The sequence below is a fragment of the Eschrichtius robustus genome, chromosome 18 (assembly GCF_028021215.1).
Source record: "Eschrichtius robustus isolate mEscRob2 chromosome 18, mEscRob2.pri, whole genome shotgun sequence".
Lineage (NCBI taxonomy): Eukaryota > Metazoa > Chordata > Mammalia > Artiodactyla > Eschrichtiidae > Eschrichtius > Eschrichtius robustus.
The window spans coordinates 25,696,363-25,708,837 of NC_090841.1; the positions used below are offsets into that span (position 1 = coordinate 25,696,363).

Sequence of the window (12,475 nt, forward strand, 5' to 3'; positions counted from 1 at the left end):
GGGAATAAAGCGTGTTTCTTAAAACCAGGGTTCTGATAAGCTACTGTGCTCGGCTGCACAACTTAGAACACTACACTGTGTTAGCCACTGGGGTACATGATGTCAGTGGAAGGAGTCAGGATGAAAACATTCCTAAGTGTCGTGCAGAACTAGAGTCACACCACAGAAGTCAGCACAGGCACTGGGAGGGCGCAGGGGAAGTCTGGCTGCCACCCGCTCACCCCAGTTCAGCCCCAGGGCCCCAGGTTAATTTAGGGTCTCTGTACTTTGTATTACGTTCTCTCTCCTCTTCCCTCCGATGACCCGTTTCATTGCCAGGTGGCCAGGTCACGGCCACACAGACACAGCGTCACATCTGGAGTCCTCAGACGGGGGCACAGAGCGAGATGAGTGGGGTTGGGGCCCAGGGAGAGGAGGGGAGCCACACGAGACAAAGGCAGAGGGAACTCGCTGGGAGGGCAGCCGGGGCTCTGTCCTGTAAGGAGTGTGAGTTCCAGGGTGTAAACAGAAAACAGGCAGAGTCACACTGTTGAAGAAACTGGAGAACTCACACAAAAGAGAAGAATGACAAACTCACTTATGTTTTATTATATAAACCCCTCACCAATTAACTATCATTCTGGGAATCGTTTGTGCCTGGTTACCATGTAGCTCAATATCAGTGATACATAGCATAATTTGTGTCTTATAACTATGGCCTAAATTTCATTAAAAAGCTTTACCCTCTGGAATTTAGTGTTCTAAGTTTGTTGCTCACAAAGAGCCTTCACAATCTAAAATTAAAAGAATGTCTTGCAAAGCAAAACCCAATGGTATTCTTTCCTCCTCTCCCAAATCTCCTGCTTTCCAATTTGCCTCCTTTGGTTCCAGGAGAGCAGTTATCAGGCTTCCATATATTTTTGGTGGCATCTACCCCGCTGGAGCCATTCTTCAGCTTTGGAACGGCCACAGTGGCGGTGCCTGTCATGCAGCCGTTCACTTACTCACCACACATTTACTGAGCTTCTGCGATACGCAGAGACCAGGTGCTAAAGCTGATACGAAGAATAAGACCCAGTCCTGCCCTCTGGATGTTCACAGTATAGAACTGACGCCACTTTATATATGTGGCCACATTTTCCTACACAGCCCGTAGCACTGATTTTTATCACTTAAAGAAATATTTTCTTTAAAAATGTATGTGCATGTACGCATACAATAAATGCATACATTCTAGTTATTCAACGTATGTATTTTGCCCACAGTCTAAGTGGTGTTTTACACTCTCAGTCCATTTGAGCTAGTTCAGCAGCCTGGAAGGGTCCCTCACCCAGTGAGCTTAGAACACAGAACCATAAATGCTCTCAGCCGGTGAGTGACGTACCACGTTCTCCTGAGCTCTGTGTATGTGCAGTGCATATAGCTTATTTCTCTACGGCCTCTCTTTATGCCAGTGTTTTGTATTCTGGTTAATAGTTTTGACTCATCATGGTTGTCAAAAAGTGTGGGAGACCAGGGGATAACGGGGGGAGGGACAAATTGGGAGATTGGGATTGACATATACACACTACTATATATAAAATAGATAACTAATAAGAACCTGCTGTATAGCGCAGGGAACTCTACTCAATACTCTATAATGGCTTGTATGGGAAAAGAATCAAAAACAAAAAAAGGAATGGATATATGTTTATGTGTAACTGATTCACTTTGCTGTACACCTGAAACTAACACAACATTGTAAATCCACTATACTCCGATAAAAATTGGGGGAAAAAAAGTGTGGGAGAATGCTGGGCCTCCTGGAAGCAAAGGAAGACTGTCTTGCTCGATGTGAAAACACAGGTTTTACAAGAACTCCATGTGCCTTGAGGAAATGGTTGAGGAAACTCAGGGTAAACATCAGTAGACAATGACTTCATAAACATTTAGAGCCTGAGATGATGAACCAACAATGGTATGAAGAATAGCTGGAAGAAATGATGGCTGGTGACATAACCTGACTTTAGCATAAACAAAAGGGAAAACCATTTGCCAATGTTGGATGATGGAAATACCTCTCCATGGGGAGGATGCTGTGATAACTTGTCCAGCACGGATTCAGTTAGCATTCCTGTTTTCAGAAAAGAATTCCCCCACGGTAAATGTGTTTGCATGGAGCTGTGCTCAGTGCTTTCAAGAATTTTTAGAACCTGGGTCTTATTAAAACCCCCTTTTGCTTCTCCCCACCCTAGTGGTAGGATGGCTTTTCTACCCACCCTTCCTTTTCCTAGCTACACTTAGCACCTCAGAGAATTCTGTTGACAGGGAAAACACAATAGTTTTAAAAACTGCCAAGTAGGTTTTGTGTTCTGGGAGGAGCACAAGGGTTGGGTATGAGACTGAAATCGCCTGGCCAGGAAATGCCAGCAGAGATCATTTAGCTTCAATAATAAAGCACGTGGCAGTAGATGTCTCTTTTTTTTTTTTTTTTTTTTTTTAATGGTACAGTCACTTCAGTCAACAGTTTGGCTGTTTTTTTTTTTTTTTTATATTTATTTTTGTCTGTGTTGGGTCTTCGTTTCTGTGCCAGGGCTTCCTCTAGTTGCAGCAAGCGGGGGCCACTCTTCATCACGGTGTGCGGGCCTGTCACTGTCGCGGCCTCTCTTGTTGTGGAGCACAGGCTCCAGACGCGCAGGCTCAGTAATTGTGGCTCACGGGCCTAGCTGCTCTGTGGCATGTGGGATCTTCCCAGACCAGGGCTCGAACCCATGTCCCCTGCATTGGCAGGCAGATTCTCAACCGCTGCGCCGCCAGGGAAGCCCCAGTAGATGTCTCTTGCCAGAGCCACCTTGTATATAACAAAACCAAAACATTTGCAAACTCTGCCGTAGTAGAAGTGGCCTTGCATCGCCAACCTTTTCTTTGGCTTTGGAGGTCTCATGGCCGGGCTTGAACTTACTCTAGCATTGAATGTTAACCCTTTGAAGTCTCTGGAAAATAAAAGAGGCAAAATAGAAAAGGCAGAATATATAAAGACCTGACAGTTTGCCCTGCGTCCAACGTCTCAGAATTTAATTAGCAGTTGTTTTGTGAGAATGCTTAGAATACTCAACGTGTCCAGTGGCAGCCGGAGGGGTGCTTGTCCATGCCAGTAAACATGCCAGTTATTTGTGGTTTTTTTAACCTGTGTTTTTGACACTCACCTACACACAATGATAACAACATTTGTTTTCCCTTAAATGTTTGTTTGTACTTATACCATCTTAACCCATGAACTATTCTCTTGATTCCGTTATCTACATTCTGTATTCTTAGATTTTCTGAAAGTCTTGTTCATCTTTTGTTCCTATTTCCATTTAAACAGAAGAAAGAGATGAATAAATAAAGACCTCTAAGTAAAGTGAGAGGTGGGGGCGGTGGATGGATTCTGCAGCCGGATCATTTTATTTTGGGCAGACACTCCAACAGCTCTGTCTGGCCCAGAGAGCAGGAGAGAGGCAGCTACCCATAGACTCGACAGCAGGGAGTCAGCCCCAGCCCGACAGGTCCCCAGAAACTGAGCTGAGGCCGTGGTAGGGATCGGAGTCAAGCTGAGGGAGGTGCCGGGTCAGGATTTAAGAACAACGCAGAGCCAATGGGGCCATGTGTTTCCTGCCTCTGTTAGAAGATGACTGTCTGCTGACCAATGGCTGAGAACTGCTGTGCTGTTTGCTAATTATGAGCCGGCAGGAAAGAGCAGGAAGAGTCCCAGCAGACACCCAGCCGACAGCTTATCCTGGAGAGGATAGTACGCAGAAGACGAAACTCTTACATTCTGTTGCTGAGCTGCCTCTTACACATGCGTATAATACATATTTATTAAGCATCTATTATGTTCAAGGATGTAGGTATAAGCCACTGTGCCAACCACTACTGTCCGTTAATAAAAGGTAAAGTAAAATATTCATAAGTTGGTATTTTGCCCTCCTGTTAGCCCAAGTCTGTGAAATCTATAAAACGTTGTTCATTTTCATCAGACTGGGGGTTTTTTGTTGCATAGTAATGGACTGAGTGAAAAGAGTCATTCCGGTGAGGAAGATCTTTGTCAGAAACTATAAACACGGATAGAGAAATAACATAGGATGCACATGGGGATGTATTTATTCCAGAACATCACATCAGATAGAGGAAGGAGGGTGTTTGCGGTTACGGTTTCAAATATTTTAAAATATTTACAAAGCACATCACTTGTGCCAGAAAACAAAGTATGCATTGTCTCTAGGAGTGTTCAAACAGAAAGCGGGAGGGTAGACAGAATTAGGTTGAGTCTGGGGAGGTGGGCAAAAGGTCCCCTAAGTCAGGAGGGAGGGCTGCTGGTCGACTTGAAGAAGCCTGTGAGAAAGAACAGGGGTCCTTTCTAAGCCAGAAGGCTCCACCCGCTCCATCAGGGCAAGAGCCACTCTGGGACAAGCCACAGACCGTCCCTTCTGCCTCTCACCCATAACACCACAATCGCCTCATAGGCATTTGTCTTCAGGGCCAGGGAACAGGCCTAGCGTGCCCCCCACCAACCCCCTACCCTGTCCCCCACCTCAAACGAAGGAAAGAGGACTTTATTTCCCAATGAAGGGCACTTGCAGTGTGAATGCCATTTGGGTTAATTATTTAGTGCAAATGAATATCAGCTACAGTATAATTTTTTAATATTAATGATCAAAAATCAGATCATCCCCTGCTTTTTAAGAACTAGGAGGGATTAAAGAGGGCAGGAAGTCATTGAATATTTGAAAGCAAATGTTGCCACCGGCCAGGGAAAAACTGGAGATAAATTACATACTTGATGGCTTTGCCAGAGATTGAAATTGGGACACATAGAAACTGCCTATGGACAATGGTATTTTTGTCATGCGTTATCATTGTAGAAGCTGCATGTTTATGAAAACTGGGTAAGGTTTTTTGTTGTGTTTTTTTTTTTAACAAGCTGTCTTCATATGAAAGACCATCATTCCTAGGGACATGTTAATGTGACTTTCATTGTATCTATGATAGAAATTTCTAACTTTCTATCAGAGAATAAGACTAACCTCAGACAATAATGTTTTAGGCAGATGTATTCAGTACCTTATTATGGTCTGTATTACCCTGTGCTGTGACTTTGTTCCACTTTATAAAACATCCTCCTGGAAGCAAAGATCCTGTTTCATGTTATCTCCATATCTCAGTGAGTAGTAAATGTGCCATAAACATACACAGAAATGTTTGAATAAGAAAATGAATGAGCGAATGCATTGAATTGCCTGCTAATCATCAAACTGTAGGCAACTGTACTGATATTATTATGGCAATTTTCGATGTCAGAAAATTTAACGCACATCTTCTGGAAGTAGGACATCCTCTAAAGATCAAGACCGTGGCTTCTGCCCTGCTGCCTCTCATTCATCCTGTAATGAATGAATCAATTAGTTTGCATGCAGTAGACCCCAAGGAGCAGGAAACCCAACTCACAGTACCTTAAACTAAGGACATGTCTTATTTGCTGATGTAGAAGACCAGAAGCAAGTGACTCCATGGCTGGCTCAGCAGCTCAGCGGTGTCGTCAGGGACATAGCCTCCTCCATCCTCCCCTCTGCCACCTTCTTCTCATTGCCACATGGTCACCAGATGGAGACCGCAGCACTAAGCATCACATTCTCACTCCGTGCGCCAAGGCAGCAAGCGCATGTGTGTTGCAGGGGAGGGGAGGGCAGTCCATCCAGGGCAATGAAAGAGCTCTTGACCTGAGAGGAAGATCTTTCCCAGAAACCTCCTGATTTTCTTACATCTCGGGTCGCCTACCTTCCCCTAGACCACTCACTGGCAGAGGCGAATGGGATGGCCGGGCTTCCGGTGGTGCATCTGACTTCTGTTTAAAAAGGAGAAAGAGGGAGTGGGCGTTGGGGAGGCAGCTGGAAGCATCTGCTGTGCCACACCTAGTCTCCAGTTGGAAAATAAGAATAAGCTGTGTTGTCCAGTCAGTCCTTCAAGAACTAACTTTCCCTCCAAGATTGTATTCTGGCTATTTATGTCATTTTACTGATGGTTTTTAAAAATCATGAGCTTGAGGAGGAGCCTGAAATATATGGGCCTTGCCTAGAATTACAGGGCTTTCGTGAGTCATGTCCCTTTCCCTACTCTGGCTTTGGGTTGCTTTACTCTGGGACATTTTTATGAGTTATAATTTAGAAGCTCCATGTTTTTTCCATTTTGATTCATCTGAAAGAGGATAACAGTTCTTATGATTATAGCACGCTTATCTAAAAGGAAGTAGGTTGTGTCCGCTGTGAGAAACACGTCAAAGGCCTTAGCGTGTGCATCCATTTGCATCCACAGTTTTAAGAGTCCACAGTACTTTGTGGTTTGGGAGAAATTTTGATCCATTTAAGTGAATACAGTAGGGTCTATTTCAGTAACTGGATTGACTCACTTGAGCTCTTTCTAGATGAAACCAACCCTCGAAGGAAATGCATTCCAAGTCCTTGGCAACACATCCTTCAAAGAATTCAGCAGTTTATCAACTTTCTGAATGGCCAGAGGCTCTGTAGCATCCTCTGTCCCTAGGAAACAAGCTTCCTCAAATAATAGGCCTTCCCTAGTGTCTGTTCCAGTTCCTGTCCTGCGTTGGACTGTCCTAGACTTCCTGCCTTGTAACTTTCATGAATCATTGTCAATTCACGTAAGAGACGCCCTAAACTGCTTTGGAAGCCGCTGGTCAGGTGAGTTCCTCCCATCCACCTAGAGAAATAGACTCGTGTGAGTATAATGGCATTCATAAAATGACACAGAATTAGATAAACTCCCCAAATGCCTCGCTTTTAAGTAAGTATCCTTGGAATTTTATGGTATGTGTTTCTCTGGAATAAATCAGGTTTGGGCTGATGATTGTTTTTGTCAAGCATTGGTCAATTTTGAAACATCTCTAGACTCCCATTCGGGGTTGGTGTGGGGCTGACCTGTTGTGAGCCACGCCATTCCCCAGCAGATGGCCTGGAAGACACACAGGTGGCAAAAATCACACCAGTTCCTTTCTGACCAGAAAGTTCATAGCACATTTTCTGCCTCCCTGAAAGCCCATTAGAGGTGTCTTTGCAATTTTAAGAGTGTGATTTTGGAGGTAGCTGAGGGGGGCTATTTGACAGGCTTTTTCTTTTGCCTTGTGCCATCATTTTTAGTACTTCTTAAAAGGCTATTCTCTTACAGCAGAATAACTGAATTGTCGTGGAATGTCTGAAGGAGACTGATTTTTGATGAAAGTAAAGTTACTAGACGCATAGGACTTTGCTTTCTATACCTCTTCTGAGGTTCTTTTATTTATTTATTCGTTTATTTATTTGTTTATTCATTTATTTATTTGTTTTTATTGAAGTATAGTTGATTTACAATGTGTTAATTTCTGCTGTATAGCAAAGTGTCTCATTTATACATATATATACATTCTTTTTTATATTCTTTTCCATTTTGGTTTATCTCAGGATATTCAATATAGTTCTTTGTGCTATACAGTAGGACCTTGTTGTTTATCCATTCTTTTATTTATTTTTAATAAGTAGTATACACACACACATACCCTAAAGTAAGGAAGGGTGTTCAGAACAGTTATTCTAATAATGCTGTCATTGCCCAGACCATTCTTGGAACTTCATCTTTAAGAATTGGCCTGTAGGGACTTCCCTGGTGACGCAGTGGTTAAGAATCCGCCTGCCAATGCAGGGGACACGGGTTCGAGCCCTGGTCTGGGAAGATCCCACATGCCACGGAGCAGCTAAGCCCATGCGCCACAACTACTGAGCCTGCGCTCTAGAGTCCGCGAGCCACAACTACTGAGCCCACGTGCCACAACTACTGAAGCCCGCACACCTAGAGCCTGTGCTCCACAACAACAGAAGCCACCGCAATGAGAAGCCCGCGCAGCAACGAAGACCCAGTGCAGTCAAAAATAAATAAATTAAATAAATAAATTTAAAAAAAAAAAAAAAAAGAATTGGCCTGTAGAAGTATCACAACTCTTACAAAGCAAACTAGTCTCATTATTGTATAATTGTGCCTGGTTTTGACTAACATCCCTTATTTACCACATTTTGAATCCTTGAATCAGCTAGAGCATGTCAGTGTTAGGTGGAATGGAAGAAATTATTTAGTTGAACCCACTTAGTTTCTGATGAGAAGGTTGAGGCCAGAGAAGTTAATTGACTTTCCAAACGGTACAAAGCAAATTAGCAAATAGTTCGTACAAGAAATCGGCTCCAAGTATCCTTTAGCTATTCATTAAAAATCAAATCTATTTTTAAAGAATACAAAATGGCCACCATTAAAGATATTCAAATAGAATCTGCTGTGGATTCCGCAGATCCTTCCAGAAACAGTCCAGAAGTGTTTTGAGCAGCATTATTGTAATAAATGTGTCTTTATGTATGAAAAATAAGCTTACCATCTTATTATAGTAAACGTATTTCCATATGTAAGTTCCATTATGTTTGTTTAAAAAAAATCATAACTTTTATACAGATGTCTTAAAATGACAGCAGAATAAAACTCTATCGCAATTTTGAAATGTTTCTTGTTTTTCTCATTTCTCACGGAAAACATCTATAAGATACTGCTAAGATAACCAAACATTATCTCCTGGGCTGAGGCAAGCTTGTCCTTGTGCTGTGCTGTCTGATGAGATACCTGCTGGCTACATGTAATTTAAACTTAAATTTTAGTTAATTAAATAAAACTTAAAAATCACGTCCTTGAGTACTCAATAGCCACATTGGGCTAAAAGCTACCATGTTAGACATCTCAGGTATATATATTTCTATCAACACAGAAAATTTTCTTGGTTAGCGCTGGTCTAGAATTCTCATGGTCAGTATACATATTTTAATTTACTGATTATCTCTTACACGGCCTCTAGAAAAGCTGGAAAGTGGTGGCAAGTTTGGGGGACAGTATTTTAAATGCTTATTTTTTCTCTAAATGTTGCTAGCTATTCTGCATAGTTTAATTTTTAGAAAGAAGAAAAAAATTATTTTCACCCATCTTTTCGAGCATGATTATATGTGTGGAATTCATATCAGTTGTCATGTCCTGGCTGCGAAATTTTAAAGTATGCTGAAGTTATGGCAAAAACTCTGTTAATGATGCCAAAGCTAAGGGTAGAAAGATCTGGTTAATTTAAATCTCTTTATGATGTCATAACATTTGAAATGAACTAGTCCGGACATAAGACAATGGAAGTTAGGTTGAATTCATTCTTAATAGCCATTTTTTTTGCAAAGGCCTTAAATTATCTACCTATCTTCATTAATCCTAACATCCAGAATGAAAAGTCCACTTACTAACAAGGATTGGGTCAGCTCTCAGGACTGACCTGGCATCATGCTACAGGTCTATTTGCAAGCTCTCCTGCTCCACTATAAGCAATTTGAGGGCAGTGACCAATCCTCCATGGCTTTTGTTGGCCCCATGGTAGTTCAAATGAAGTCTTGCCAATACATTTCCCGTTAAGTGTTATTTGAACAAATAAATAAATGTTCCATCTGGTCTGCCTTGAAAATCATTCTATTTGGGAGCAGGCTCATAGGGCACGTGGATGTGACTGCTTCAAGTTCTTTTCATTGTGGAGTAATATCTACGGAGCTGACTGCTAGGATGGAATTCCTGCGTGGTTATCAGTCCTTTCGGTGAATCTGTGCCGAATTAAATTAGGGACCAATGAGTGAGCCACAGGCTCTCTAAGAGGAAAGCTAGTGCTGCTTATTCTGTTTGATTTGCAGGAATAGTAAATCCAGTTTCAAAATCGAGATGAACTCGGAGAGCTATAAATACCATAATAAAATTAGAGTGGGTCCAGGAAATAAATAAGCAGTTTTCAGTGTCTGTGTATAACATATATCACTGAAGCACACAAAGATACATTTTCTGTTTTCCTTTTCCACATATTTTATATAAAGTGGCATTTCTCTGAGGAATAGGATTTCTTGGAAAATTAAATAGGTAAATATATATCTGCTGTGACTCGGCTGGACCAGCTGGGCAGTGATCCTTTTAAACCATTGAGAGCGCTCTCAGTCAGTCTCTGGTGAGATCCATTTCCCCTGCTTCTGGTGGGTCTTGTTCTTTATGTAAATGCTCAAGGCATACTCTGCGCTAGAAGAATTCTGAAGCTGTAACCCAGTCCAGCACCTTTTCTTTAAAGAATATTTTTTAAAATTAAATTTGTCTCCTTCCCAACTAAATGGATGTAAAATCCGGTGAAATTTTTGCCAGACACTAACAGCATCTGTTGTGTCCTGTGGCCTGAGGTTACGCAATACCTTAAGGACTTAGGGGGAAACAATTCTTCTTTCTGTCCTGCAGCTCCTGGTGTTGGTCACAGAGAATGATAATGTCTTATTTCTTCATTTTTAGATAACAATCAACAGAGAGAGCGGTGAAGACGTGAGTTCCCCCAAACACGGCAAGGAGGACCCAGACAACATGCCGCACGTGGGCGGCAATACTTGGGCTGGTGGCACAGGTTCGTAGCGCGGCATTCTCCTGGGTCAGGCTTCCAGAGACTTCGCAAGCCCGTGTGGACATCATAGCAGCCCCAAGAAGGCTCAGGAATCAGCCTGCCTTCTCTGTCTCCCCCGTTAGTTGGCTGGAGTGTGCCTTTGCCCTCTGTCCCAGCATGACATCAAGACACGGAAAAACCCTGGCATTTGGAGTCCCGCAGACTCTGCTACCCTCTGACCTAAGACCGTTCTGGTCCTCCCAGGGTTGCTTCATCCATTAAAGGGGCATAATATTAACTGCCTCACAAGCTTGCGATGAGGATTCAATGAGATTATGATTGTAAAGCGCTGAGCTCAAGACCTGGCATGAAGAATGTATTCATTAAAAGTGTTAATCCCCTCTTTTAAATTCCATGCCCTTGGGAATCATGCCAGAAATCGACAGTAAATTCTTTCTTGACCAGCTGACTTTGAAAAGAAATGGTCCTGGTCCTCCACATCTCAGAAGTGAGCATGTTGAGGATGCAGGGTTTTGAGATAAGAGGGGTGGTTGTGGTCTGAACCGATGACTGGGGTCCACTCCTTCCTCTTGGCTGCCCGACAAGAGCATTGTTCCCACAGCTGCTGCCTTCCTCTTTCCTCTGCGGCAGCTGGAGCAGACACATCTGCAGAGCCGCAGGAATAGGGCCAGACTGTGTGCGCACTGTCTGATCTTATCACGGCCATGAGCGGTGCTGGCATGAGCTCTGTTCTTCGCCTCCCCTGAGGTTGGTCTGTGCCTCTTGGCCTTGACAGCCTCGGGAGGAAATGGGTTTCTGTGTTCGGACAATGTGCTATCAAATCGGCCTGTGGACTCCTTGCCTGCTCTGTTTATTCATCAAGCATCAGCTTGAAAGAAAGGATATTTTGAGAAATGTCCTTTGATCTGGAAGTTAGTGTCAAGCCAGCAAGATTTAATCCATGTGGAATGCATTGTGGGACGAGCTGGCCAGATGCAGGTTTCCCAGCAGTGGGCTCCTCTGGAGCGGACGTTCTCGCTTGTTATTCAGCTTGTGTCTACTAGCTCACATACCTGTCCAGCCTGAAGACCCTGCTTTTGCTTCCCCCAGCCTTTATTTTTCAATTTATCAAGGCTCTTTTGCTGCAAATTTTTTTTCTCTTTGTCACTCTCTTCCCTCAGAATTCTCTATATTGAACTGAGCTCTGACCCAACAACTCATTTGATTCCTTCTTCGTCATCAGAACCCATCCATTGCCTCTCTCCCCCTTATCTTAACAGATTTAGGATGTTCAAGGTTAGCTTCAAGATTATACCTTGAAGTCTGGACTCTCTGGCAAGCATTTTCATTTAAGAAGTTCAAATTAAAGGCTCTTGGAAGTGGAGGACGTGAAGAACTCTGTCCTCACGCCCTCTCCACCCCCGTATGACTTTGCCAAGGGACCGTGCTTTCCCATGCTGTCCATCACTCACACCAGCCTCTATAAACGGTTGTGGGTCCTTTCCTCGTTTCACCAAAAACGAAGTCATCTCAGCGCCCTTGAACTTTTAAGCTCTAATTCATGACCCACCCATACCTCCAGGAGGAAGGGAGTCAGGTCCCAGAAACCTGACTTGTATCTCATCATCAGTGTCCAATTTCCAGTCCCCTCCGCCTATAGGCCGTCCACAGGTGACAGCCAGGAATCACACACATCCAAGACGGAATTTTCCACCAGCCATTTCTAAATAAAAATGAAATAAGATGTGCTGGAATCAAAGGATAAATAAACTATAATTAATAGGCTGTTCTCATGGTATTTCCCAAAAGGAAATGACCTACCTGGACTTTGATAAGGGAAACAGAGTATGCTGAGTTCTTGCTTTTAACTTATTACACCACTTAAGGCTTCAAGGGAGAAAAGAAAAATGTAGCATAATTTAACCAAAGCCTAAAAGCTTTCAAATTTTCCACTTTATGAAACTTAGAAATGACCTCATTCTATGTGACTGGTAGTTGTGTAAATAATAGTAAGAGCAG

The 12,475-nt window shown here is 42.9% G+C and overlaps 1 protein-coding gene across 3 annotated transcripts in view; it reads left to right on the plus strand.

Annotated features, from left to right (window-relative positions):
• Positions 1 to 12,475, plus strand: part of VWA8 (von Willebrand factor A domain containing 8) — a 372,416-nt gene that overhangs the window by 307,799 nt on the left and 52,142 nt on the right. For all 3 annotated transcript variants that reach the window (XM_068526337.1, XM_068526339.1, XM_068526338.1), the window contains exon 38: positions 10,372 to 10,480. In XM_068526337.1, coding sequence (XP_068382438.1) covers positions 10,372 to 10,480 — 109 coding nt within the window. The remainder of the gene's footprint in view (positions 1 to 10,371; positions 10,481 to 12,475) is intronic.